Source organism: Oenanthe melanoleuca, chromosome 12 (assembly GCF_029582105.1).
Source record: "Oenanthe melanoleuca isolate GR-GAL-2019-014 chromosome 12, OMel1.0, whole genome shotgun sequence".
NCBI lineage: Eukaryota > Metazoa > Chordata > Aves > Passeriformes > Muscicapidae > Oenanthe > Oenanthe melanoleuca.
Window position 1 is genome coordinate 6,345,701 of NC_079346.1, and position 27,637 is coordinate 6,373,337.

Consider the following 27,637-nt stretch of genomic DNA (forward strand, 5'->3'; position numbering starts at 1 on the left):
TCCCGAGGTGATGCCGAGACTCCCCGACTGGACGCAAACCAGACGCTGGAGTCTGTGGGGGTTGCTGTGTGGTTTAGATCTGATGAAAGGCAGGAAATGGGAAAATCTGGCAAATCTCCCTGGCTTGACTTAACGGAGCCTCTTGACTTTTGCTAGAGTGCGTTTTTTGTGCTGTAATGGCCAAGTGGAAATTTAGACTTGAAGCTGGATCTGAGCACTGCTATGCTTAGCTGGCTTGTACACAGCAGTGAAAGAGAGGGAAAGGTGTTTAAAAACTCCAGCCCCCAGATTTAACTATTACTTTTCCTCTGAATAACTTTGCTTTACCCAAGCAAGAGAAATGTGCAATGACAACTGTAAATTTTCCCTTGATTTTGTGTGGTACCTTATTATTTCTGAGATGTCTCCCTTCTGCTACCCAAGTGAAACCTTATCTCGTTCCTCAGAAGTCAGTGGTGCTTCATTAGTGCAAATTAATTCAGAATCCTGTGTGGTTGCTCTAAAATAGATACCATTGACCCAGCCTGTGGAAAAGCATTGAGTTTTCAGAAATAGAAGCCAATTTATCAGCATTCCCTTTAACCTCTTTTTCTTTGTCAGGGGATGTTTTCAGCCAGATTTGTCCTTTGCTGTTATCATGGTGAAGGAGTGCCATGATTAGAGGGAGGACACCTGTCCTGTGAGGAAAGGCTGAGAGCTTTGGGATTGTTCAGCCTGGAGAAGAGAAGGCTCTGTGGTGACCTTATCAGCCTTTCAGTACCCAAAGGAACCTACAGGATTGGTAGAGAGGGACTTTTTACAAGGGCATATAGATAGGACAAGGGGAAATGGATTTAAACTGAAACAGAGTAAGTTTAGATTGGATATTAAGAAGGCTTCTTTACTGTGAGAGGGGTGAGTCCCTGGCACTGATTGCCCAGAGAACTTGCAAAAGTCCATCCCTTGAAGTGTTCAAGGCCAGGCTGGCTGGAGCTCTGAGCACCCTGGTCTAGTGGAAGGTGTCCCTGCCCATGGCAGGGGATGTTGGAACTGAATGACCTTTAAGGTTCCTTTCAACCCAAGCCATTCTATGAGTCTGTACTGTCCTTGCAGCTCTGCAGATAAAAATTCAGGTTCAAACCTGTGAAGAAAATCTGTCACAGACCACAAGCTGCAGAAACAGCCCTTTAAAGAAGTGTTAAGAACAGCAGATATTTGCAGTGAATTAAGCTAATGGCTGCTGAATTGCATCCTGTGGGCTGTTCTTTCAGTTCTTGTGCTTTCCTCCCCATGCTGCTGAGCTGTGGATGTGCCACCATCTAGGTAGTTAAGAATCCACTGCAGTGTGACTGTGGGTTTTGTAGCCTCCCTTAATTTAATTTAGCTTTATATGTTCAGACTATAATCAATTTTTATGCTACTTTAATAAGCAAATTTATGCTATCAGCATGCTAAAGAGGCTTGTCATTCACAGCCTCCCAGTCAATCCACCATTTCCCATTTTAGCAAAGTGCTCAGTTGTCCTAAATTCTGTAATGACTGCAATTCTGGCTGGCAAGTCAAGCCCCACCAGGCATGGCCTGTGCCTCTGCTGGCCCCTGGAAATACTCTCTGTGGTGCAATAAAGGGACAAGCAATTGCACATCCCCAACCATGGGGCAGTCTGGCTCAGATGGATTGCCAAGTGTTGTTACAGCAAATAGGGACTTCTATTTCCTCCCCCTAAGAGAAACAAATCCTGTGTTAGAAAATGCCTGAGCATAAGAAAGGGTTGAGTTCAGTCTCTGCAGGCCAGTGGCTGGCAGGAATCACCTTCTCATTTAAAGCACTGCTCACCAGGGCATCTCTTTTTCTCTCTCCTCACCTTACAGGAAGATTTGCCTTCACTGTAAGTGCTCCCAGGAAGAGCACATCGTGACAGTTATGCCTCTGGAGATGGAGAAGACAGTCACCAAGCTCATGTTTGACTTCCAGAGGAATTCAACTTCTGACGACGACTCAGGCTGTGCTTTGGAGGAGTATGCCTGGGTCCCCCCTGGCCTGAAACCTGAGCAGGTAATGATGGCATCACCAGAAAACAATTGGATTTGCATGTTCTTTGGGAATAGTTTACCTGATTTTCCTTCTAGGGGTGCAAACACTTGTGTGTGGTTATTTCTGGGTGCACTAGAGAGACTGGCAGGGACAGGTCTGGTCTGAGTGCTCAAATGGAACAAAACAGACACGTGATCCTTGCAGGACCCGTGGTTTTCTGTGTCTGTGGATGTAATTGGTAATTGAGAGGGGGGAAACAAAACACCTCCAGGATGGGATTTCTTGTGGTTGTGCAAGGGAAAAGACGTATCTAACGTTTCACTGGGAAAAAAGCAATGGGACTCCAGTGTTTCCCAGGGGCTCAGTGCCTGTGTTCTGCCCTCCTGGACTCCTCCTCTCTGTGGTAAGTCCGGGGCATACAGTCAAAGCTGGTAGATAACTCTGAAAAATGGGCCAAAAGCTTTGTGGTTTGGGTTTTCCAAGCATGATGTTTATGCCTTACTGGAAGGAATAGCTTAAATAAAGCTCAAGTCTCTTGGTGCAGGATTGAGTGGGTTGGATTAGACCTCAGTGTGCTGTGTGGAGCTTGTATTGATTCTGCTGCTTCCAGTTTATGTGATTCCTTTGATTTTTATGCTGGTCTTTTATATGTTTAACTCAGAACTTCATTTGCAGTGGAGATGACAAAATGAGCTTAGGCTTGATAATTGCAGTATGATATGATATGGCAATAATTTTAAACTGTATAAGGAGGCTGGAAGGGGGTGGAAAGCTTTCATTCTTACTGCCATAGCTGCTGTCCTTAAATACTGTGTTTTCCTGTGCTTTTATTCAGACAGGCTTAGGAATTTCCTGAAATATTTTGGCACCACCCGTAGGCTGTAAATATTATCTGTCTGATTAGAGAAAATCCAGTTGTTTGGTGCCTTGTTTCTTTTTTTTTTTTTTTCCTTGTCATTATAAGCCTTGCTCAGTGCTCACATGAAACTCCACAGCACCATGTGTTTCATTTGGTGCCATCCAACCGTGCAAATCAGGCAGCAGCCTTGTTTTCTTGTCAGAGGCTCTCTTTTTGCCTCACAGGAGGTGCAAGATGTGGTGTGTGGAGAAATGCAGATGGCTCTGAAGCAGCTCTGCTGGTCCTTCATGCTGTGGCAGCATGGACTGGTTGGGTTTGGGGGACCCTACCCAAGCTGGTGCCACCTGCTCTGGTTGCTGGTTTCTGACCAGGTGTCAGCAGCTCCTGGAGCACAAGCTGGCCCATGTTCCTGTAGCTTTGGGTGGAAATGCAGGTACTTAGTGACAGGTGGCACCTGACCTGGTAGACATGGTCTCTAATGAGTACATCATGGCATGGGCAGTGATTAAAGCCCACTTTCAGCATGGTGGTGACATACTGCAGGAGACCTGTGTGCTTCTGTGATCCCTTAGGTGCTCTTTAAGTGTGGCATCAGGGAGTTTGGGGTGCTCAGGAGGAAATAGAAGCCCATTAGCTCTACCAGTAGCTGCTGACATCTCATGCATTACTCAGGTTAATGTATTTTTAGGTTCTTCCAGCATCTATTTCGTGCAGAGGTCGGTGCTCCTCAGTCTGAACGCTTGTTTTCTCAGAGCACTCCTCAGTCTGATTGCTGGGCCTTTCAGCAAATTTGTCACTTCAGAACTGTCTCTAATCACCATGGAGATGAAGAGCAGCCATAAGCTGAGCCCTGAAATCCGTCCAGCAGAGCTCATCCCCCAGCCCTTTCATGACTTTTCACATGCTAGCTGAGCCACTGAGGTGACAAAAGCGAGGTGTGCCTTCCCTGGGCTGTGCCTGGTGTCTGTCCCTGGGTGAACAGCAGCACCCTGAGTTTCCTGCAATCACAGAATGGTTGTCCCATGGCTGGGGATGCCCCACAGTGCAGGAGGGGCCATTTACCTCCCATGGGGTAGGAGATGCCTCTACAGCAGCTCACATGTGTAATCTGCAGACAGATGTGTGGCTTTTTGGTCAATGAGTCAGGTGTGTGCACGTGATGTGGAGCCTCTGCAAGGCTGGTGCCTGCCATGGGGAAACTGGTGAGCTCTGCTCTGGCTGAGGGTGCTGCTGTCAGCCTGGGCTGAAAATACAGATTAACAGGCAGGGAATTTTTCTCTGCCTCCTGCTGTTTGGCTTTTGTACTTTTTGGACGTGAAACAGATTAAATGAAACAGCTTTTTCCGCAATATTCTACTTTATTAAAATCTCTGTGCAGTATATGAACTGGGGAGGTAAGTGTTCCCCTGAAAGACTAATGCAATTTTCTTATTTTACTTGGACGACAGCCTTCCTACCTGGCTGTCCTTGGGAGGCAGCGCTCACGTCTCACTCAGCACAGCAATTTGCAGGATTTCAGTGGGGAGGAGCTGGCCTGCAAACATGACATTGTTTTTTGGCAGTGTCCACAGGTCATTTCAGTATTGGAAGAGTCCCTTCAATCCAAAGCTTAAATTACTGTCATCTAGAGGGGAATCAGCACAAACCTGTAAGGTCTCACTGTACTCCTGGACTCCTACTCAGGCATCAGCTGGTTTGTGGTACCTGTCACTAGTGAAAATCATGTTGGTTACTCAATGCCCAGTACTGAAGACACAGAGAGCATTGGTCCAGTGTTCATAGATACTGATCCAAACATTGTAATGAGGAGTGGAGCTGGAAGTTATCCCTTATATTATGTCTTATCAATGTCTAAGACTAAAGAGGGCTTTACTCAAAAGCCATAAATGCAATATATTTCTAAATACGTTTATAACACAAGGGATTAGGATAGTAATTTAAAAATTGATAGCACCCCTGCATAAGGTATGATAAAAATTTTTCTGGTAAACCAACTAAAATGTATGACATGCCTGCTTAGGAAAGAGGGGTATAAACTGGAAGGACACTGGAAATGTTATTTCATTGAGAGGCCTACAAGAGCTTAGGTTGTCCAGCCTAGCAGATTGTTCATTAGAATTGTTTGTTAGAAAATTGTTCATTAGAATTGTTCTTCTGTTCATTAGAAGGGGAAGAGCAGTTATCCAAGCTCCAACTTTAGCCCAAGAATGTAGACATAACCTGCCTCCAAATGCATTCAGGCAGGAAATTGGAAGAGGTTTGAAACCATCAGAGGTGTAAGGCTCAGTGACAGCCTGCCAGCCAGGAGAGCGACAGGTAAAAACCCAGGACTGAGCTCCAGAAATCACAATGTGATAAGGAAATAGGGTTTCTTGTAGTAGCAATCAGCTACACAGGATGGCCAGGAGGCTTCTGTGGGGTCTAATCCCACTTGGATTGGAATTCAGTGTCCTGTGGCAGAAGAGGGACTTCTCTTCTGGAAGATAGGGATGCAGATGGGAATGGTAGAGATGGCTGTACAGAAGCAGGGCACATGGGCTTTGTGAAATGCTTTTTTTCTGCCTGCAGTTCAATGGTTGGATAAAGAAATAAATGTCAAAGTCTTGAAATGGGCAAACACCTTTAGAAGTGTGTCCTCAGCAAAGCAAAATCCCAGACTGAGCCTGGCTGCAGAGACAGAGAAAGACATCTTTGGGAGCCAGTTTGTCTGCTGGGGCTGGCAGTCTGACAGCTGATCCTCCTTGCACTGACATAAGTTTGAGGGCAGATGCTTGAAAAGAACTCCTTTTGTGATGTTTTTCACATTTTTAAGCAAGGCATGTGCAAATACATGTGAATATGCAGCCTTGCATTCCTTGGGCCTGTGGTTTGGAGAGATCCAAAGGGGTTATAACATGCCACTTTGAATTTCTGAATACAAGGGATTTCTCAGGATTTCTATCTTTATTGTGTCTCAGTATTAGGAGCAGCTGGTTATGGGCAGAAATTTCCAATTTAACAAAGGATAGGGCTCTGCTTCTGCCTCAGTGTGGCTTTTTGTACGGCTCTGGCATGCCAGCATCTGAGAAACCTTGCATGTGCTGTAAGAACTTAATTCCCTCTTGTTGTCAACACAGTTGCTCTGGTTGAGTCCCTTAAAAAGTTATGAAAATCTCATCTGAGCTAAAATTAGCAGCATGAAGGTTCAAGGCACCGTTTTTCTCTAAGGCAGCCGCTAGAGCTCGGACCTCAAGAGCTTTGCAGTGGTGTGGAACTTGTAGCTGTCACAGGGAATTTATTCAGGGGTTAACACACATGTTAATCCCTCTTCTGGATATTTTGCAAGACCTGTTGCAAGGGCTTGAGTTATAAAACCTCCAAGTTTCATCAGTTGCTGTTGAGGTCACAAAGTGAGGAAAGGAGAACGGAGGTGAAGCTACACTGAACATGCATTTACACCTTACATAAAGATTTTCACCTTTCTGGTGAGGCAGAAAGTACATTATCTGGGCCAGGCATCTCTGGGGGACGTGTGTCTCACTTGTGCCTGTGTGGCACGGTCACTGTACCATCTTTTTCTTTCTTGAGCCTTCTGAGTTCAGCAAAGTGTTTCACTCCTCAAGAGACTGAAGTCTTGCATGCAGCAAGGAAGGAGTAAAACAGACCAAAGCAACCCTGTGCCAAACCTGTGTAGTAGTGGGGAGCAGACAAGCTCGTTTACAGAAGAAGGACAGAAGGGCCATGAAGAGCTGTTTATTCCTGGTAGATCCTGAGAGCAGAGCAGGGTGGATGGGAAGCTGAGGGCTCTGAGGAGCTGTTACTGGTGAATCCTGCTCCCAGGAGCTGCAGCTGCCTCTCATTTTGCCCCCTTACACATGTGCACGCTGGAGTATTTTACCCAAAAGCTGTCTTTCAGCACATTTTGAAAAGCTCTCCAGTTTCACTTTGAGGTAGCCCTAAGTCCATCACCTCCCCAGTGAACTCTCTCGGTATCTAAATAGCCCGGCAGTTAGCGGCTCTTATTTCAAGGCTGGAGCTGTCTAAATCCAGCCTCCAGGCATCGGGCTGTGCCGAATGCTTCCCAGCTGCTGCTTGCAGCAGCAGTCCTGCACAGGGAATGCTTTTACTCCGTGTGATGCCAATGCTGCAGGACTTGGGGGCAGCTGGAGTGGGCAGGAGGTCCCGGAGCTGTTCCCCTGCCCTGGAACAGAGGGGATGGAGAAGTGTGAGCGCATTCCATGCTGCAAAGAGCCCATGGCAAAACCATGTGTCTGGATTTATGCTCCATTTCCGTATCCTGGGGTGTTGTCCAGATCATGGTGAGCCAATGGAAGCTGTAAAAATCACTTAATCCTTGAATAATCTTATTATGGGAGGGGAATTAGCTACTTTTGGTGGGTCACAGAAACTGAACCACTCATCTGACATGGTTTGCTCGATTCTGAAATTTGAAGAAGATATAGGAAGGTCAGCAGAGGTGAAAGGCAAGGAGTGGAAAAAGAAACTGTAAAACCCTGGACTACCCAATAGAAGCTTCTCCTGGAGCTTTATTCCAGTGTGCAATTACAGCTTTTCTGTGTTGCAGTGTTATGCTGGTTTGCTCCTCCATGCCTTAGAAACCAAGAGCATGTTCTGTGGGATACCTGGGGCAATGATCAGTGATGATCAATGCAGCAGATGATCGTTGTCATTCCTGGTGCTCCAGGGGGCCTTGAGCCGTGCGTGGACCTCTCAGCATAGGCTGCTCTCAATGCTGTTGAAAGCGCTGATCTGGCTTTTTAATCCAAATTCAATTTCTGTTAAAAAGAGACAATGTCATAGGCTTTCACGAGCGTAAAGCGGGGCCTTGACTCAGGCGTTGCTGTTTGATGCCAGCAGGAAGCGGCGCTTGCTGGGATCCCTGGCAGCCCAGGCTGCTCCGAAGGCTCGGCAGGGACGGATGTGGCTCCAGTGGGGAGCAGCAGCCCCAGACGCCTCAGCTGCCGCCGGCCGCGGGAGAGGAGCGTGCGGAAAGCCTCAGAGCGTGCCAGAACAAATAGCACTTAGAAAAATGATTTTTCCTTTGTTCCCTGCATTGTCCCTGCGAGTCGGGAGCGGGTTTCCAAGAGCAAAGGCAGCGTTGCGGGACGCCGGGCTGGCCGGCGCCGGGGCTGTGTGTGCCTCCCGTTGCTGGGTGCCGGCCCGTGGGCGCTCCGGCTCTGGGGGACGCTGGCTGCCCCAGCTTTGGGCTCTGGATCCCCCCAGGGTCCCTGCCTCCCCGCACCCCATGCTTGGCAGAGCCAGCCAGCAGCTCCCACTCTTCATTTCAGAGCATCTGGCCCTGCTGTAAGGATTGTTTTGCTTCAAAAACTAAATCGGTGCTTTGTATCCTAATGGCCTTGGAAAAGGAGGACGTGCCAGACTCGGGCCAAAGCACACTGAACCCGTTTTCCAGGCTCACACGTGCTGTCATCTGTGGAGTTTTTGTGTGAGTCAACATGTACAAGCACTTGCAGTGTTTCACAGACATATTGGGAAAGTTATTTGCATGTGGTTTGTTTGGGATTTTTTTCCTCCCTTGTTTTTCCAAGGGAGGCTAGCAGGAATGAGAAACATACAAAAGCATCAGGTTTGTTTCTCTGTCAATTTTAAGTGCTCGGTGCAAAGGATCATTAAAGCCTGACGTGTGCTGTTGAGAAGCTGGCACTGGGGAGGAGCAGGCAAGCCACAGGAGCAGCCCTGCTGGCCCGGGCCAGCACAGGCTTGTCAGAGCCACTGGCCGCCTTCCCTCGGCAGCCAAATCCCGTGGGAGTTTGCACGCAGCAGTGAGCCAGGAGAAGGGGCCACAGTCGAGCACACACACACATCAATGTGCCACCAGCTCCCTGTGCTGCCACGGGACATCTCTGGGTGTCATGGAATGGGCTGCCAGGGCTGTGGTACACTGGCAAGCTCCCAGGGAAATGATGCTGTCCTGGGCACGGGGGAGGGCACTGGGCAATGCTGGTGTGCCTGTATTTTCAACAGATTCCACTGTGTGTGATGATTTACTGCACTGTGCCTGAGTGCTGGCTGACTCACCAAGGTCCCCTTCTGGGGACATCTGTGTTCAGATACCCTACTGCACACAGGCCAGCACGTCCTGCCCTCACAGGGCTCTTTGCAAAAGCCTTGTGGCTGGTTTTGCATTGGTTTGGTTTGGTTTTGTGAGAGCCAGGTGGGACTGCCCAGCTGGCTGTGCTGGAGCTGTGAGAGCTGAGCAAGTCAGTGCCCGTGCCAGGACACCCTGTGCTCCTTTGTAGTCCATCCCAGCCGTGGAGTCATCCCAAACAGCCCGGTTTGGTGGGTGCTTTAGGAAGGGCTGTTGTGCTCAGGGTGAGTGCAACCAAATGCTACTTCCCAACAGCAATTTGTGGTGTAAGAAATATGATATTTCCCCTCCACCTCCTTTAATTCATTGATCAAAGAGATTCTTCATCAATAGCTTGAATTTACAGGATGTTTGCAAACTTTTCCTTCTAGGAGGTGTAAGGCTTTGCTCACAGATATGCTCGTGTGGGTTTTGTCTTTGGTCACCCTGGGACTGCCAGGACAAGCTGCAGTCCTGCCTTTATTTAGCAGGGCCAGGGTAGGTTTGTAAACTGTCAAAGTTAAACTGGAAACATACCCTAAACCTAAGAAGACCACAGAACACAAAGGCATTTGTAAACTAATGTAATTACTTTCCTCAGTGCCTTTGAATAAAGTTGGCTCCAGTTTAAAGGCTTTTTCCTACACTGTTTTTACATTATGTTCTTTCCTTTCTCCTGGTTTACTTCTTTTTTAATTTCTACCTTCCCCTCTTCCCCTCCTCCCTTTTAGCATCAAACAACTGTTACTTTCTAAAATGTATATCAATTTTTGTTAGCAAAACTTGGTGTTTGGACACTTTTATTTTGAAGGTGAGAGTAACACCTTGGGAATCTTCTGTGCCATGTTCTGGTAGCACAGAGCCTGTCCAAGTGGGACCTCCCTGGGGCAGGATGGAACTTGCCCAGCCAGTATGCCATGGTTCCTAGCACCCACAGCTGCCCCCATGTCCAGTGCACTGGCCAGACCATCCCCATGGCATCTGTGACCTTGTGATGTTGTCTGAAGCCTTATTTTAACTCAGCATGACTTTTTCCAGTCTCCTTTGGGATTTCTGTCATCCAGATGTGAGCAGAAGTCAGAGTGTAGTGGGGAAACTGAGGATGAAATCTAGTCTAGGTTTAAAAAAACCTGTCTTTCACACAGGTTTAACTCCTGTGTGTGATGATGCTTGTTGGGGTAATCACAGGCAGAGCAGATCTGTTGTGAGGGGAAATAGGAGGATGCAGAGCTGCTGTGTTGTACAGCAGAAGTATTTAATAATAAAACAGTTAGAGATACTGCATGGTTTAAAGAGGAAGTGTTATCTCTTGGGGGTCATTGCCCTCACTGTTATCCTTATCTGGGTTGCAGAGCCTGTAAGGGCACTGGAGCCATCAGCAGGCATGTGGGGGGTCTGGCCCTGGCCCTGCAAGGCTCACCAGCTATGGGGCTTGTGCTGCAACACAGAGCTGGGTGGAGGAGCATAAAACAGTGACCTTTTGTACAAAAGCAAAGTGCAGACTGAGCAGTTCCAGTTTTCCAGCAAGTTAACACTTTCTGCAGGCTTTTACCCTGAAAAGCCAGATTAATCTAAGAATCCCCTTTTCCTTCTTTATTTTTGAGCATCACACAGGCCTGTGCCAGCTCAGCTGCCAGCTGCTCCCAGGCCAGGTCAGAAATGCTGCTGGCAGCCAGCTGGGCACAGGGCAGGGACACTGGCAACCTGTGACCCTGTCCCTCTCAGTCTTGGTCTCCCATCCAAGTTCTGGGTTCATGCCATGAGAACAGGTGATGGATTAGAGAGTGTTATATGCACAGGCCTGGCCTAATTACAGCCAGATGTTCTGCTCTTCATCTGCCCTCTGGATGGATTTCTTGGGATAGAAGTGATGTCCTAGGTGAAAGGATCTGTGCATCCCTCTGGTTCAAGTTTTTCCCCAGAAGAGGGTGGTGGCTGGAGAAAGCCATTGGAGGTGTAAGGATTTTCTCCCCATGGGATGTTCCACAGGTACTGGACAAGGATTGGCAGCTGCTTCTGCTCCATCCTCTCCATGAGCACTCCTGTAGAAGGTCCCCTTGGCTGATGCAGATACAAAGCAAACCCTTTCAGGTTATTTCAGGCAACAGAACACAGGTTGGAGCCTGTTGTATTTATTTTGTTTTGCTTCTCAAACCAAATTGCCCATCCCTGCCAAGCTATGCTGCTGGTGTGATGGGAACCAGTTCCTGCAGTCCTGCTGAGACTTAATGGAAAACTTCCCAGCGGAAGCAGGAGCAGAGCTGGGCACGTAGGTCCTGCTGGGTTGTGCTCCAGGAAAGCAGCACCCTGGCAGCTGAAGGAAGAGCTCCCATCCTTGGGTTTTGCCCAGGGTGAGCGTCTTGGGTCTCGTTGCTTTAGTAATTTGGCGGCTCTTCAAAAAAAAAAGTAATTTATGGTCTCCACCAACTTGAAGGACTCGGTGGGCAAAAAAACTTCATTGCAAGAAATCAAAACACAAGCTAACCAATGTGAGCACGGGGCACAGTGAGCAACCTCTCTGCACGTGGGGAATTTGGCAGCAGAAGGCAGCAGGAGTGTGTGCTGGCTGGGCTTGCACAGCGTGGCCATGTGGAAGCCTGGCAGCCCAGAAAAGGGTCTGGTGTGGCAGCTGGGGCATTGCTGGGAGATTTTCAACTGCAAACTCTGCTACAGACTTGCTGCATGAATGCAGGGAGCTCATTTAACATCGTGATGCTGCAGTTAGTCCTTTGCAATGTGTATATTTGCTACCTTGTGTAGCATAAGAATTTTAGTGTTTTTAATGTGCTTTGATGTCCCTGGATGAAGGATGCTCTATAAATGCAAAGTAAGTATTCTAATATATATAGTTTGTTTTCTTTTTAACATAACAAAATACTTTGCAGCCATTCTTTCTTTGACAGTTTCCATAGCTGGTGGGTTTGTTTCTGCTGTGCCTTAGCAAAACAAATTTAGGGTTTTGCAGTGGTGTATGCTCAGCATGTTCCTTGGCTTTACGACATGAGAAGTTCCCTTGTCATCAGCACTGCAGACCTGCATGTGGAAATCTGCTAAAATCTCCCTTTTCTGGAAAACCTGATGATGGGGAAAGGTGGATGGTGACAGCAGTTTGGGAGGAACCATAAATTGAGAAAACCACTGGAGCAGCTCTTACTCACAGGTAGTTCTGAATGAGAGCAGGGAGTGAGATGAATGCAGAGCAGTAATTCCTGAATAAAGCTAGGTTTGGACAGTTATTCTGGAATAAAAGAGTATTTTTTCCTGTAGAAGATAGCTGCATGTGAGTCACCCCCATCAGCCTGCTAGCTCCCCTGCCAGCCAGCCCTGTGTGACCAGCCTGTCCCCATTCCTCCCAGTGACCCACAACAGCTTGTCATCCGCAGATGCTGTGGGGCTATGCAGGCAGAGAGAGCTTCTCTGGAGAGAACTGGCCCAGGTGGTGCTTTCTGGGCCAAAGTCCAAAGCACACAGCCAGGGAAAAAGCTGATCAGAAACCACTGCAGAGGAAGTGTTATTTAGGAAAAGCCCTGTGAAAGCTGCAGGCAGCACAGCCACTCCAGAATGAATTGCTGATAGCTGAGGGAGCATCTCTGGGCTAATCCCACCATGGCAAAGGCAGAAAGCTGTGCACACTGGAGAACAGCCTGCATCTCTCCAGCCAAGAGCTGATTTAAGGAAGCCAGCCAGCCCTCTGCTTCTGCCCAAGCACCTGGAGACATCTGGGGCTGCAGCAAATCCCAGTCCCAGCTGAGCTTTCCCTTACCTTTACCTTCTCCTGGTTCTTCCCAAGCTGTTCAACGCCAGCGTGGCTATTTCAGAGTGGATGCTCTGCCAGCGAGTCCCCTCCCGGTGCTGGCCCGGCCCTCGAGTGCACATCCAGGTGTGGCAGTCGGAGCAGAGATGCTGGGCTCAGGGTGTGCTTCCTCTCTGGGCTGCACTGCGCTCCCAGCGCCGGGCACGCTGTTCCTCTGCCTTTTAATAGCTGATTTTAATTACACGCTCCGAGACGAAAGAGAAAAGCTAAGCCTTCCAACAGATTTTTATCTGCTGTTTATTTCCACAAATTGCTGCAGAAAAAAGCCCGGAGGGGTTTGATGGAGGTGGAGGCTGAGATAGCCGGCAACACGGAGACTGCTGGGGCGCAGCCTTCTTAACCTCCCTGCCGAGGCAGGTGCCGACACATCCCCGCAGCCGGCACAATGCTCACGCTATGGAGGCTGACAGAGCAAACGGTAACGTGCCCCCTCGCCGGGGCTGCCACCCCTCTGCCTCGGAGGACAAAAGGAAACAAACCTGGAGCAGCTCCTGGCTGTGTTTCTCTGCTCAGAGTCTTGGGAAAGACCCAGCGCTCGCTGCCTCAGGGGGTGGCTGCTGGCCGGGCGCAGGGGCACGGGCTCGGCCAGGGAACCCCACTGCAGTCCCCTCTCTTGCTCCCTAGGTGCACCAGTACTACAGCTGCCTGCCCGAGGACAAGGTTCCCTATGTCAACAGCCCGGGAGAAAAATCTCGCATAAAGCAACTTCTTCACCAGCTGCCACCACATGACAATGAGGTCAGTATCCAGAGAAAGTCCTTGGACATCAGCAGGGTGGGGAATGGACGCTCCTCCTGGGGTTGCTTGTGGGAAGTGTGGCTTTCCTTTCTCAACTCCTTTTGCTTTTCAGGGGGATATACTTGAATTTCGGTCACGTTGGTGTTTAAGTTGCTGTATTTGCTCCCTGCTTTGATTGTTGGAGGTGGGGAGTTGCTTGTTTTTAAAGCTAAATTTTTTTATAATAACCTTTCTTGAGTTGTCTGAAATAAAAGCATTTTCTCAGCCTTTGGAGGCCAAGGCCCATTAAAAGTGGCTTGGAATGCTGTTGAGATTATCTAAAAACAGATCCAAAATTGTGGGAGTGAGTGTGCTGAGGAGGGGCTTCACCTGGACTCACGAGCTGGGAGAGCCTGTGAGGCCACAGGCTGAGTCAAAACCAGTCAGAGCAAAATAAACCTTCTTCCGTCTCACAAGAATGATGTGAGGCAGCAAAAAGGGTCTGGTCTTTGACATCCTGATCTCACCAGTGGGAACACTGGCTTCTGGTAACCCACAAAATTTCCCTGTGTAAACAAAAAGAATTATTTTCACGCTACTTTCTGAAGAAGCCGCTCTGGGAAATACACGCAGGTAACTTGTTTGATCTCAGTCAGTTTTTTACAAGTTTACCTGCATGTGGCTGGATGCCATGGGCACAGCTCTGTCAGCATGGGGGGAGCTCCAGGCACAAAGAAGGGACTTCTTCCCGTGCACCCTTGGGCTCCAGCCTGCCTGCTTCCCTGGCAGCTGCTGGAAACCCACAGCCTCTGACAGCCAAAAACATTAGAGTAAATACACAAATGCTGCTACTGCAGCCTGTTTTCCTGCAAGTTGGACATGCAGGTCTGTGTGTATTTTCTGCAGATTGGCAGATTTTGCATCCAGTTTCCCTTCATGCTCAGTTTTGCTCCTTTGAACATTCAAGGTGTGCTGGTTGCTCATGTGAATAACCCTGCTCAGCTCCATGAGCCTGCTTTCCCAAGTAACAGAGGGTGGATTGGGTGCTATATTTCACCTCCCTGGCTCTTCAGTTGTATTCTCCATTGAAATGCAACCAGCCAAGAGCTAAGCCTGCAGGATGGAAATTGCCAGGAAAACCTCAGTGTTTTATAAGCTTCAGGGAAATTGCATCATTCATTGTATCCTTTTATTTTACTTGTTTCTTTATTACCTTGCAATGCAGAGGTTTTACAAATGAGCAGGCTTGATCCTGTGCTGGAAGAATTGTTCACAAGTCACTGGAACTCTGTCATTCATGCAGAGAAAAGGGTCTGTGCTCTAGAAATGCCAGTGGAATGTTATGAAGACCTCTGCCACAGAAGTCTGATGGGGAAAGCAGGAAAACCATCAGTCCAGTTGCTGTTCTGGGTGGGACTCTGAGAACCCAACTTTTAAGACTTTTCTACAAATTGAGCACCCAAAGAGCAACGATCCTCCTGCCCTTTGTTCTCATCTCCACCTCTTGAAATTCTGACCAAACCCCAGATAACTGAAGCCATATACTTTGTTTCTCCAGCCTTCCCACAGCCAAGGGCAGAGGTTTGCAGGGCTTATGGAACTTTGCCCCACTGGGCAGTGAGCCAGGGATACCACAGGCACTGAGCATCACTTGTGTTTTTTAGGTCCGTTATTGCAACTCGTTGGATGAGGAGGAGAAGAGGGAGCTCAAACTCTTCAGCAACCAGAGGAAGAGGGAAAATTTAGGGAGAGGCAATGTTCGGCCATTCCCTGTGACCATGACAGGAGCCATCTGTGAGCAGGTGGGTAGTGGCTGATGAACTGGTACCTGCATCACCCAAGTTAATGAAGCACGTCTCCTGTGAAGACAGGCTGAGAGAGCTGGGGCTGTTCACCCTGGAGAAGGTTCTGGGATGCCTTAAAAACATTTCCAGTACTTAAAGGGACTACAAGAGAGCTGAACAGGCATGTTTAGATTAGGTAGTAGAAAGAAATTCTTCCTTGTGAGGGTGTTGAGGCACTGGCACAAGGTTGCCTCAGGAAGTTGTGGCTATTCCATCCCTGGAAGTGTTCAGGCCAGTTGGATGAGGCTTTGAGGAGCCTGGTCTAGTGGAAGGCATCCCTGCCCACAGCAGGGGAATCAGAACCAGATGATCTTCAGGTCCCTTCCAAGTCACACCATTCCATGATGTAATGACATTCATGGAAGAAGCATCTGTGACCCTGCTGGGTGCGAGTGCTGGGGTCTTCAGGGCACCTTTCAGGACATTTGACATGGAGCTGTCCATTCAGCTCGTGGCATGACACAGGGCAGGGATTGTGAGAGCATGCTGTTGGCAGTGGGTGGCAGTGGGGTCACCCTCATGCCTCTGTTAATCCCTGTTTTTTCTGGCAGTGCGGCGGCCAGATCAATGGGGGGGACATGGCCGTGTTCGCCTCGCGAGCAGGGCACGGCGTCTGCTGGCACCCTCCCTGCTTCATCTGCAGTGTCTGCAACGAGCTGCTGGTCGACCTGATCTACTTCTACCAGGATGGGAAGATCTACTGTGGCAGGCACCACGCCGAGTGCCTCAAGCCCCGCTGCGCCGCGTGCGATGAGGTAAGAGAGCATCTGCCACGAGCATGCCACCCACTGGGGTGGCACACGAGGGTTGGGTGCCATTTCCCTCCATCCCTGACTTTTTCATGGAGTCATACTCGTCAAACTGATGGCTTGGCTTTGCCAGGGCTGGAGCAAGCTTTTCCTGAGGTTTCAGGTATTCTCAGTTGCAGTCTGCCTAGGACTGTTTTGAGTTAGGACCTCATCTACACACAGGAAGCTGGAGGGTTTCCATGAGTGTTTCCAGTAGAAGCACAGCCCCCTGGCTGTGTGGTTTTAGCCCAGCTGGGTGTGGTGATCCTCCCTTCTCCTCCATTTCCCCAGAAGTCCCTGGTGGGATGAGTGCTGTATTTCTTACAAGTCGGTCATGTCTGAGTACACACCGAGCTGAAATAGGCTTGGAGAGAGGCGATTAACAGGCTATAGGAAGCAGAACAAATAGAATACAAAACTAAGATAGAAAACTATACAGAGTCGCCTCTGAGCATTTCTCAAGTGTCAATCTATTTAAAAGGCTGGTGAAGGAAATTACTCTGGCTTTTAAAGTTATGGAAACCATAGCGTGGAAAACCGTATGTACTATAAAATACCACGTCCCATCCTTGTAAGCATGTAATAGTAAATATCCAAGGCTATATGCACTTCAAATATAAAGAGCATTGATATATGTGTCCAATTAAATTTGCAGTGTTACCAGTGAAAGACAACCCCTAACCATTCAAATAGCTCTATTTCTTTGTGGCATAAGCTGGGTAATTTTTTTTCATGTACTTTTTATCCCTGCAAATTCTCATTTAATTCTTTCATTCAGCTCATTCTTCAGCATGCTTTTCTTCCCCTAAAACATCAAGTACTAGTTGTGAGAAACATTAATTCAGGGATAGGAGGATCTGTAGGGGAAAAGCTTTTGGTGTACCCTGTGCCAGTGCAGAGAACCAGGGAGCAGATTTGGGGCTGCTGGCTCCCTTGGTTTGGCTTTGGGAGTTGAGATGGGGTGGGGTTGAGAAGAAGACACAGCAAGAAAGCATCTGCTGAAGACATTTTAGATGACTGCTTCTCCAGTCATCCTTAACAGCACTCTGTGCCTCAGTTTCCCACTGGTATAATGACTGTAATCACCTTTATAGGCACCCAGGTTGGGGTAGCAGGGAGATGAGGAGCCAAGGCAGCTCCATCTTCTCTCCTCTCTAGGGAGCTGCCACTTTTCCTTGTGTTTTGCTCATCCTTTGTGGTCAGGTCCCTGTTTCAGAGGTGGTAAATGTGTTCCAGTAAGCGCTGCTGTGTTCGTCAGAAGCCCAGCAGATCGATAGGTTGTGTATAAGTGTGTTTATTACCTGATCGACCTCTCTTTGATGGCTGAGCTTAGGAACATTACTGCAGCTCTGCCTTAACGCTTTGTAGTCTGGGCACTTGCACGCTTCGGAGGATTTGCATTTTAATGGATTTTCCTAAGAAGCAACGGGTGCCCCTGCAAACAAACCAAACTGTGGGAGTTTCCCATGCAGGACTGGAGGAGTCAGCTGTAAAATTTGGAGGCTGCATGAACAAAGGGGCACAGCCACCGTGCACGGGCGAGAGACACACACAGGTCCCTTTTCTGACCAGCTCTGCTCCTCACTTGTGCTTCTTCCCCCAGATCATTTTTGCCGACGAGTGCACTGAGGCCGAAGGGCGGCACTGGCACATGAAGCATTTCTGCTGCTTCGAGTGCGAGACGGTCCTGGGGGGGCAGCGCTACATCATGAAGGACGGGAGGCCCTACTGCTGCGGCTGCTTCGAGTCCCTGTACGCCGAGTACTGCGACACCTGCGCCCAGCACATCGGTACGTGCGGGGGCACAGCCCCCAACAGGAGCTGCTTGACACACTCTGTGCATGGCTGGGGCAACCAAATCTGCTTATGCCTCTCTCCCATCCCACCAAGGAGGTAACATGGTCATTTGTTTGGTTAAACCGCTGTTTATTCCTTTTTGTAGTCAGACAGGGGAGAATTATCAGAAGTGAAAAGTGAAAGCTTTCTCTAGCGCAGTAAAATTTCTCTGGCACGTTTTTTTCCCTTTAAATCTCATTTTCCTGTAAACAGCCTGGCGCTTCGACTCAGGTTTTTCCCATCCAAGCTTGCCAAAGGATCACATGATTTGATGAGCTACTGTCAAAAAAGATGCTTGTTCATTAGGCATCATTATTGTTTCTGAGCCTTTTTCAATCAACTTGCAGATAGATGTTCTCAGACAGAAAGAAATAATGCATCAGGGTCAATTTATGTTCCTAGAACAGTGATTTAAAATGCACTTCAGTCAGGAGGCTAGATGTCCCCAAGCTGGGTGGGTTGGGAAGCACCTTGCTGCTCTCCCCAACCCCCTTTGCCACTTGGCTGAGCACAGTGAGCATGCAGACAGCCCTTTGTCCGTGGAGGTGAGCTCACATGGTTAAATACTTCATATGCTGCAGAGGAAAAAAAACAAACATTTTGCTTCTGTGCAACAGCCAGATGGCACAGGGAGAGGAAACACAGGGTTTCAGTGAAGCACTTGCAGGATGCGTCTACTGTGACCTGCAGCACATCCTTCCCAAAACCTCAGCTGCAGAAAGGTGAAGAAGCAGCTGATAATGTTTCTTGCACAGTCCCTTCTCTTGTGCTTCCCCCATCTGCTGTCCTTCACTCCAGCTGGCCTTCTGGAGCCTGCTGACTGTCAGGTTTTCAGAGTAAAATGTCTGCTTTGGTGCATATTTGCACATTTCTAGCAGAGGAGGGACTGCAACCATTTTGCTGCAAGTTGCTCATAATAGTGAACTGAGCACTGTGCCATGAGCTACATAAATCAGAGGTAAGCATGTGATGAAGTCTTGTAAGGCTTGGGTTGGGTAGGTGAGGATAGAGTAAAGAGGCTGCACTCCTTTCTCTGCAGTGTTCACTTTGAGCAGTGGAAAAGGAGCTGATAAAATCCCCCCCCCTCTGTCTTGTTTCTCTTTTGCCCACAGGTGTAGCACTCCCATCTGTATAAAAGCATTTTCTCACTATAAGTGGAGGAAAGAACTGATTATACTAAACCTAATTTAGCTTGGAATAAAAGAGACCATTAACATGCTGTTCATTTATGAGTTACCTGGCAGCTCTTGGTCACACAGGGGGTGTGCAGGCACGTGCTGTGCACATGTGGGTGCAGCACCCCCGTGCCAGCCAGCCCACTGAGCGTGGCAGTTTCTCAGGGAACGAGGGCAGCGAGGGCTTTGGCCAGGAGCAGCAGCTTAAACAAGTGTGCAAACATTTTAACTGAAACCTCGGGAGCTTTGCTCACAGCTCTGACTGAGAGCACTGTGTAGATGTTGCTTCCTGGGGTTTGGCTGGAGGGAGACAGACTGTCTGTGTCAATTCCTTTACTGAGCCCAAGGGGGGCCTGGTGAAGCAACCCAGGAAATGTGGCTGGGTGCAAGGCAAGGGTGTGTGCTCGACCCCTGGGGCCAGCTCTTTCCATTCTCTTCTGGAGAAGAGGCCCCAGAAGGTAAAATAAAGTTAGGATAGGACCACAGCAGCAGCAAGGGACAGGAGTGTCATCTGCTCTGTTACATGCTTAACCAAGTCAGCAGAAATTCCTCATTATAGTTTAGTTGGAGGCTTTTTTTTTTTTTTTTTTTTTTAATAAGCAGCATATTGCTTTTACTTCAAGGACTTTATGGAGAACTTCTTGCATTCCTTTGCTTTATGATCGGAAATATCCCCACTTAATACAAAATAGCCTGAGGCATGGTTCTGCTGCCTTTCCCAACAGTGAGTAACTCCTAAGCAAAGGCCTGGAATTAGAATTGGGAAGAATTAAAATGGGATTAACTTCATGCATCAGAAAAACCCCGAAAAAGGGCTGTCAATAGTGAGGCTGAGTGCATATCACTCATAGGAGACCACAGAGTCATAGGATAGTTTGGGTTGGAAGGGACTTTAAAGGCTGTGTCATTCCAGCCACCCACCATCAGCAGGGACGCTTTCCACTAGACCAGATTGCTCAGAAGCCCATCCAGCCTGACCTTGATGCAGGTGTAAAGTGCAGTGTAGGTGACCCTGACACTGTGCCTCTTCTCCCTGAAGGTATCGACCAGGGCCAGATGACGTACGACGGGCAGCACTGGCACGCCACCGAGACCTGCTTCTGCTGTGCCCAGTGCAAGAAGTCGCTGCTGGGACGGCCCTTCCTGCCCAAGCAGGGGCAGATCTTCTGCTCCAGGGCCTGCAGCATGGGCGATGACCCCAACGGCTCCGACTCCTCCGACTCGGCGTTCCAGAGCGCGCGGGCCAAGGAGTCGCGCCGCAGCGCCAAGATCGGCAAGAACAAGGCCAAGGGCGAGGAGGGGGCGCGCAGCCCCTGCAGCCAGCTGCAGGTCACCTCCAACCGCCTCTCCACCGACGTGGACCCGCTGTCCCTGCAGATGGACCTGCTGAGCCTGGCCAGCCAGACACCCAGCCTCAACAGGGACCACCTGTGGAGGAGCCGGGATGAGCTCTACCACTATGGGGGCAAAATGGAGCAAAGCCAGTCTCAAACCCCCTTGCAGCTTCTCAGCCAGTGCAACATAAGAACCTCCTACAACCCCACCCAGGTCCCGGGCTCGCAGTCGGATTTGTGGGCAAAGCACTTCAGCAACCCAAAGAGGAGCTCCTCACTGGCCATGAAGAGCCACGGTGGCAGCTTCATCCAGGACTGCAGAGAGGACTACTACTCAGGGAGGCTGCGCTCGCAGGAGAGCTACAGTGACATGTCCAACCAGAGCTTCCCAGAGACCAGAGGAAGTGTCAAAGTCCCCAAGTATGAAGAGGAAGAGGAGGATGGGCTGCCAACGTCGCAGTGCCGCACCCGTCACCCCATCAATGCCCTCAAGTTCACAGAGGAGCTGACGCCCACCGAGCAGACTCCCCGGGGCTCCATGGAGTCCCTGGCACTCTCCAATGCTACAGGTATGTCACCCCTGCTCCTGCCACCCTGAGACCACCCCAGCACACCTCCATGCAATTGAGTCCCTTGTGTTCCAATGTCTTCCTAGTGTGAGGGTGACCAACAGCTTGGGGACCATTGCTCAGTGACACAGGCTTCTCTGCCTGGTCCCAACAAGCCTGACAGTTCCTTTCCATTTGCTTGTTTGTTTACCAAATGCAGAGCTTTATAGATGGCTGGCCTTTCTGTGCAGCTCAAAACAAATATTTTCAAGCTCTTTAATCCTGCCTTTTGGGAAGAGAGGGGGAAAACCAAGGCCAAGTGCTAACACAGAGGCAAATTCCAGCCTTCAGCACTTGAAGGACTGCTGTCAGCTGCCCTTGCAGGCTAAAAGTACTTTTGAATGCTTTGAAATAGGCCCAGTTAACCCCTTCCTCCCCCTCTATACAGAGCTCTTTAATTCCTCTTTTCCAACCCTTTGGTAGAAACTGCAGGGAAAAGCCAGGCAAGATGCTTGTCCCATCAGGCTGAGCTTGTTTCTCACGAGCACATCCCAGGGTCATATTTCTCAGTGCTCTCACCCCAAACATGTTTGGGTTTCACTCGTGGCTGCAGGGATGGGTGTGTGTGTGCACGGACGTGTCTGTGTGCGGCTCTGGTCTGCAGCTGGCGCTGGGCAGGCTCTGTCCTTCCTGCAGCCTGCTCTGCTTTGCTCACCCACCACAGCTCCCACGTCCCTCAGTGCAAAACTGCTTGGAAAAGGGAATACTGAGCCTGGTTTGCTCACCAGAGAAACTGCCTTGCTTTTTCTTAGTGGCTCCCCTGGCTTTTCTCTGTTCCAGACAATCATTTCTTGGATTTGGGCAGGTCCTGCATCTGAGCCTCTGCAAAATGAAGCCCTTCTGCCTTGTTGCTGGCAGGGAATGGCCTGTGGGGTGTTTGTGGCTGGTCCTGAGGATCCCCCACAGGACACTGGCAATGGGTGGTGAGGAATGCCAAGCCCACAGAGAGCTGAGCCCCCCTGAATCCCAGTTCTGGGCTCTGCCCTGCCTGGATGGACAGGTTTGCTCTGCTACGCCCGTGCCTCCTCATCCGTGCCCGGGGTTTGGTGTGTTTGTTTAGGGAAGCTGCCAGCCCCTGCCAAGATGTGAAATGATCTCTGTTTCAGCCAGGATCTCCCTATCCAGCAAGTGGAAAAACAGGGGTTGAGGAGAAGCTAATGATCTGGGAAGGGTTGTGCTTGAACGGTCTCACATACACACAGAGGAAAAATAGATGTGAAATGGTGAGGGAATTGGTCTCCAAAACAGGATTTCCCTAAGCAAAGCTCCACATTTCCAAAGCCTCTTGTGTTCCTGAAAACTTGTGTTGTGTAAACCCCATCAGTACAAAGAGTCTTGAGCAACACCAAGCTTGGATGAGCAATCCCTGAACAGTGGAGAGGCTGTTGCATGCTTTGGAGCTGAAGTGTAACATATTATTGGGGATATAGGTCAAGACACAGAAAATATGGCAAGGCCTTCATATCCAAGTGAAAATAATTCTGCCTTTCATTTTAGAAACCCCTTTTTAAAATGCTTGGAGGGAGACCTCCCAAAGGCATCCATACACCATACAGAGCCAGAGTCTGAGTTTCCTCAGGGGCAGTGACTGCCTTAATGGCTTGCTGCTTTCCTGCTTTCTGGAGCAGATGCTCAGCGTGATGGGGCTTGCAGTGAGTGTTCTTCATTCCTCTGTGGAGTGAGGTGATAATATTTTTATTAATGCGTAAGGTCCTAATAATTTCCCCTGCTCTGGGAGCTGGCTCAGCTGTGCTGGGGGCACTGCAGCAGCAACAGGCAGCTCCTCAAGGGCCATGTCTGCAATTATGGAGGACACAATTATTATACCATTTAATTGGCAGTGTTTTGAGGACAGGGAGATTTGGTGACCTGGACGAGGTCTGTGAGAGAGCAGGTTTTTGGGCAGGTGATGTCAGGGCACAGCATCCTGCTGCCTGGCTTTTCCCATCCCTGCACTCCCTGCTGTGGCTGATCAAGCTCTCCACAGAGCTCCCCCCAGCCACAGCCCAGGGGTCTGGCTCACCCATGTCCTCCACCCTGTATCCTCCAGCTGTGCTTTGCTAGGAGCTCCCAGGCATCCACACACAAAGTCCCTTTGAGCTACCAATGCTGCACAGTTGCTCCACCTTATAAAGTGAAATAATTAACACTGCATCCCTGTAAGGTTTTAAGGCATCATTGAAAACAGTCTGTTTTTTATAGGGAGCTGAAGGGCAAACAGTCCCTGACCTGGAGAGCACATGTTAAAAGCTGGTACCTCCCTGGCAGAGGATTTTGCTGTGATGTTTCTATTACGACTTAGCTGCTAATTAGCAGGAGACAGTAATGCAGATGACTCAGGGCTGTGAAGCAGTAATCCCTGTCCCTTGGCCGGAAGGCTGCCTGCCGTGAGCAGATGTTGTTCCCTGTAATATTTTGGGGTCAGACATTGTGTGGGTCAAGATCTGCATGACCCCAATCTCCTGCAAGACCCCAGGTTTCTACCTTAGCAAAAGGCTCTGTTTAATCGCTTTAAAGCCAATTCCTCATGGGTTAGTAAAGAGGTGAGACACTGTGTTAATCCTGGGCACGTGCCCTGACAGTGCTGTGCTGTCACCCTGGGCAGTAGTGCACCAGCAGACATGTGAGTGCAGAGGTGGCTGTGACCCTGCTTGTGCTCTGTGTCGGGGTTTGAATTAGGCAGGAGTGTCTCTGCTGTCCTCTGGATTGTGCTTGTGTAATTGCCACAAATGCTGATGGGATTTAAGCACATCCAGTGGCAAAGGGCAGTGTCTCCTGCTGGTGGAGGGCATCTCTCCTTCCCTGCTTCTATGTGAAAATCCCTATTCTGCCATCAGCTGAAGGCCACAACAGACTCTAGTTTGCTGTGGCTTCTTAGAGACTGTATCCTCCTGCACTACATGGCCATTAGATGGAGAAGCAAAAAGGAAACAGTATTTCTCAGCCTGTTTTCTAAGAGCTCATTTTTGCTGATCTTCTTTTATATTGTGCTTCCTTTGTCTACTGTTGGGGGTTTTGGATTGTTGGGTTTTTTTCTAATGGCAGTAACAAGAACAAAAACCAGTGGATTCTGTAGCAATGTTTGCCTTGCAGCTCCCTGCATTAAGCAATTGGGACAATGCTAAGATGGAATTTGTCCAGGAAGGGTTGCTCATGATGAGAAGCCTGATCCTACCAGAGGTGAATCACTTCCCAAAAGATACTTGGCCTATCAGCCCTGCTCCCTGTGTTTGTGTTTCCCTCCAGAAAGGTTTTGCAGTCGCTGCATGTGCGTGGCAGAGCAATTGGAAATCAACAGCTGATCTCTGCTGTTTCCAAGCAGTTATTTCCACAAAATGACAGCTGGTCAAATAGCTCACTTAAGAAAGTACCTGCAGGCTAAATGTTGTTCTCTGGAAACAGTCCCTTTGTGTGCTGCCTGCGGAGAGCAGGAGCCTTTTGGAGGCAGAAGTCACATTGAATGGTGGCACTGCTGTCTGCAAAAGGAGAAACAGATTTTAAGGATTCCTTGAGAAAATTAGTTTGGGCAAGGGGAACATCTGTCACAGGCATAAATCCAGTTTAAAAGTATGTTAAACTGGTGCTGTTACAGGGTGGAATGTGATTTCACTTCTGTGGCACACACTGCTCCTGTCATCTGTGTTGTGTGATGGCCCAAAGGCCCCAGGTTTTCCAGGACTAGACAACCAGTGTGATATAACCAGAAAGTGGAGAGAGCAGGGCTGATCCCTGCATGTCTGAGCTGCAGAGTGACCTGACAGCATCATCTGTCTCCAGTCCTTTTCTTCCTCTTCCTGCAGAGGAGCTAAAAGCTACAGGGCAGGTGAGGGTAAGAACAAGCCCTGACTAAGGGCCAGGGTTGTATTTTTGGAGAGGCATTAATTAACCCAGCCTCTCCTGCACTGGGGGCTTGGGAGCAGCTCCTGACCACCCCTGGGGGTGGCAATGAGGGCTCTGGATGCTGGTCTCCCTCCCCTGGGCTGCAGAGGGTGGCTGCCCCAAGTGCTCCAGCTGAGTTATGCAGTCCAGAAAGTGACACATTGGCTGTTCCTGAGTTTTTCTATGAAGAAAGGAGGTTCCCAAATCTCCACTGTGTTCTTATCACTTCTTTCTCCCAGACACAGCCAGCACAAAACTGCTTCCAAGATGGAAGATCAGATCCCTGGGGGGAATTCTTGCAATTTTGAGGCACAGGTGTAACATTTCCTAATCCAAGGCAGATAGTTCCAAAACTGATGTGAAGATAAAAGTTTTCCACCCAGAAGGCCCAATGCCAAACCACTGTAAAACTGTCAGGAGCATTTCTTCTCCTCCTCACTTGCCTTTTGCCACTCAGCAGTGGGAGGTTTGGTGTGCCTGCTGCAGGGGCCAACCTCTTGCATGTCTTCACCCTTCAGTGTCACACAGGGACAGTGCAGAGCAGGTGGGGCAATGCAAACCAGAGGGAGAACTGAAATGGACTTCTGAGAGATGTTGTTGGGGAAAGCATCATCCCCAGCATGGCTTGTTGGCCATCAGCTGGGGGGATGCAGGAGATGGGAGTGCTGATAAAGGAGCTGTAGGGGGGCTTCTAGGTTAACATCCAACACTTTTCCAAGCAGCACCCACATAGGGACTTCTTCCACCCAGCTGGAAAGGACTGGTTGGGTGGGAAATACCCAGTGATATCCATGGGTCACACATAGGGACACACCATGGGAGGCTGGTGGGACTGTGACCCACTTGGTGGGGGCTCTGCCTTCCCCCAGATTGTTTATTTTCCATGATTTCCAGTTACAGAAAGGCTCTGCTTTATTTCTTCATGCCCCAGGGTCGCTCAGAAGTGAGACAGGGCTGAGCTATAAACAAAGCTCTGTGCAGGCTGTTTCTTCTTAAATTTCTTTCTAGTTCTACAGACTGACCTTGAAATAAACCCTGTTTGAGGAGTGGTGAGGATGCCTGATGCTGTGTGAGAGAGAAGGCTCTGGCACAGGGGGCTGGACACAAGAGATGCTGTGCTGTGCCCTCCTGTGCATCCATAGCTGCATTTAAACACTGGCACCTCTGTGGGGCTCTGTGGTGAGAGCTGTGATGCACAGATGTGTGTGTCTGCTGTGATAAATGTTCAGGCAAGAAGCAAGCATCAGCACAGCCCTATTTGTTTGCAATGTCAGGATATTTTGCATTCCCTGGCTGGTGCTCTCCTGCAGTGGGATGCTGGCTCACCCTGTGTTAGCACAGCTTCATGGGGAGTTTGATTTAATGGGAGCTGGGAGCTGCTTCCCCTCATGGGGGGCTCCATTCCCAGCCTCACACCCAGCCCACACACTCTCTCTGGCCTCTCTGCTGTCATTTGCCAAGTGCTTTAATAATTCATAATGCAGCTTGCAGCCCCCATTTAGCAGAGCACACAGTGGGACTGAAGCACCTCTGAGGGCTTTGTTGTGGCAAGGTTGTAGAGGTGATGTTCACCAGGGGTGTCTTTGTGCTGTCACTTTGCTTATTCGAGTGTTATTTCCCCTGGCAGTGTTTATGGGATAAACATGGTTCTCAGGAGGGGTGGGGATGGACTTCAGAGGATGTTCTTAGGGTACCAGAAACCTGCTTGGTTTTCTTGGTGCTGCAGCTAGCTCCAGTTCTGTATTGAGCACCCACAGCCAAGCTGCAGCTCTCCCTTGTGCTCCTTGGAAAAGCGTGTGTTTCCGTGGCTCCAGGGTGAAATATTGAGCCTGGCAGCCCCATGCAGTGGAGAGCAGCAGCAGCAAAACCTGCTGTGTGTGTGTGTGCTGCAGTGCTGGCACCAGCCTGGCACTGTGCTGGATCAGCAGTGACATCTCCTCCAGTGCATGAGCCTCTGGGGCAGCCAGCAGTGGATGTGCTCAGTGTCTCAGAGCAGCATGCAGAAGTAAATTTTGGTGGGGTCAGCTTGTTATACCCGAGTTTGTACCCTTGGAATGGTCTTGGTGATGTGGTAACAACCAAAGCAGGGTTCCCGCTCCCTTGGATGGCCTTGGGAAACAGATTCTCACATTTCTTCATTAGGATAAAGTCAGGGCTGCATGGTGGGGTCTCACCTCGTGTGCTCTTCCAGACTGCAGCTCTCTTGGGCTGTTAGCTGTGTTCTCACATGAAACACATCATTAAGTGGGAGCTGCAACAGCTGCACATAAATACTGGTAACTCAAGAAGATGGGGCCTCATGGATGGTGTAGCTCTGGAATGGTAAATGACCTCAGGAGACAAGGGTTGATGCCACCTTTGCCCCACCCAAGGCAGTGTGGGACCAGGAATCTGCATGTGCCTGGGCACTCACTGCCCTTGGGTGCCAGGGAATTCCTCCAGTGCCAGAGCCAGCCCCAGTCTCCTCTGCTGTGATTACACAGGAAGAGTTTTATTCTCTGGTCTGAAATTTTAGTTGCAGGAGTCAGCAGACCTGGAGAATAATGTGTTCCCTCCTCTTTGCAAGCTTTTTTTTCTGCCTTTGAAGGTTGTTACTATATCCCCTTCAGCTTTCTCTCCTCTAGACTAAACAACCTCTGTTCTTTCAAACTTTATTCCCAGGTTATATTTTCTAGGTGAAAT

At 49.3% G+C, this 27,637-nt stretch overlaps 1 protein-coding gene and 1 long non-coding RNA gene across 3 annotated transcripts in view; one reads left to right on the top strand and one right to left on the bottom strand.

Moving 5' to 3' along the window:
• The window catches only part of PRICKLE2 (prickle planar cell polarity protein 2), a 100,560-nt gene that overhangs the window by 66,797 nt on the left and 6,126 nt on the right, over positions 1-27,637 (top strand). For both annotated transcript variants that reach the window (XM_056501699.1, XM_056501700.1), the window contains 6 exons: positions 1,851-2,034; positions 13,399-13,512; positions 15,156-15,293; positions 15,887-16,090; positions 17,727-17,913; positions 20,174-21,037. In XM_056501699.1, the coding sequence (XP_056357674.1) occupies positions 1,851-2,034; positions 13,399-13,512; positions 15,156-15,293; positions 15,887-16,090; positions 17,727-17,913; positions 20,174-21,037 (1,691 nt within the window). The remainder of the gene's footprint in view (positions 1-1,850; positions 2,035-13,398; positions 13,513-15,155; positions 15,294-15,886; positions 16,091-17,726; positions 17,914-20,173; positions 21,038-27,637) is intronic.
• On the bottom strand, positions 10,914-13,490 carry LOC130258384 (uncharacterized). Its single transcript, XR_008841502.1, has 3 exons — positions 13,254-13,490; positions 12,724-12,932; positions 10,914-11,352 (listed from the first exon to the last, which is right to left on the bottom strand). It is a non-coding gene; the product is annotated as an uncharacterized LOC130258384 (long non-coding RNA).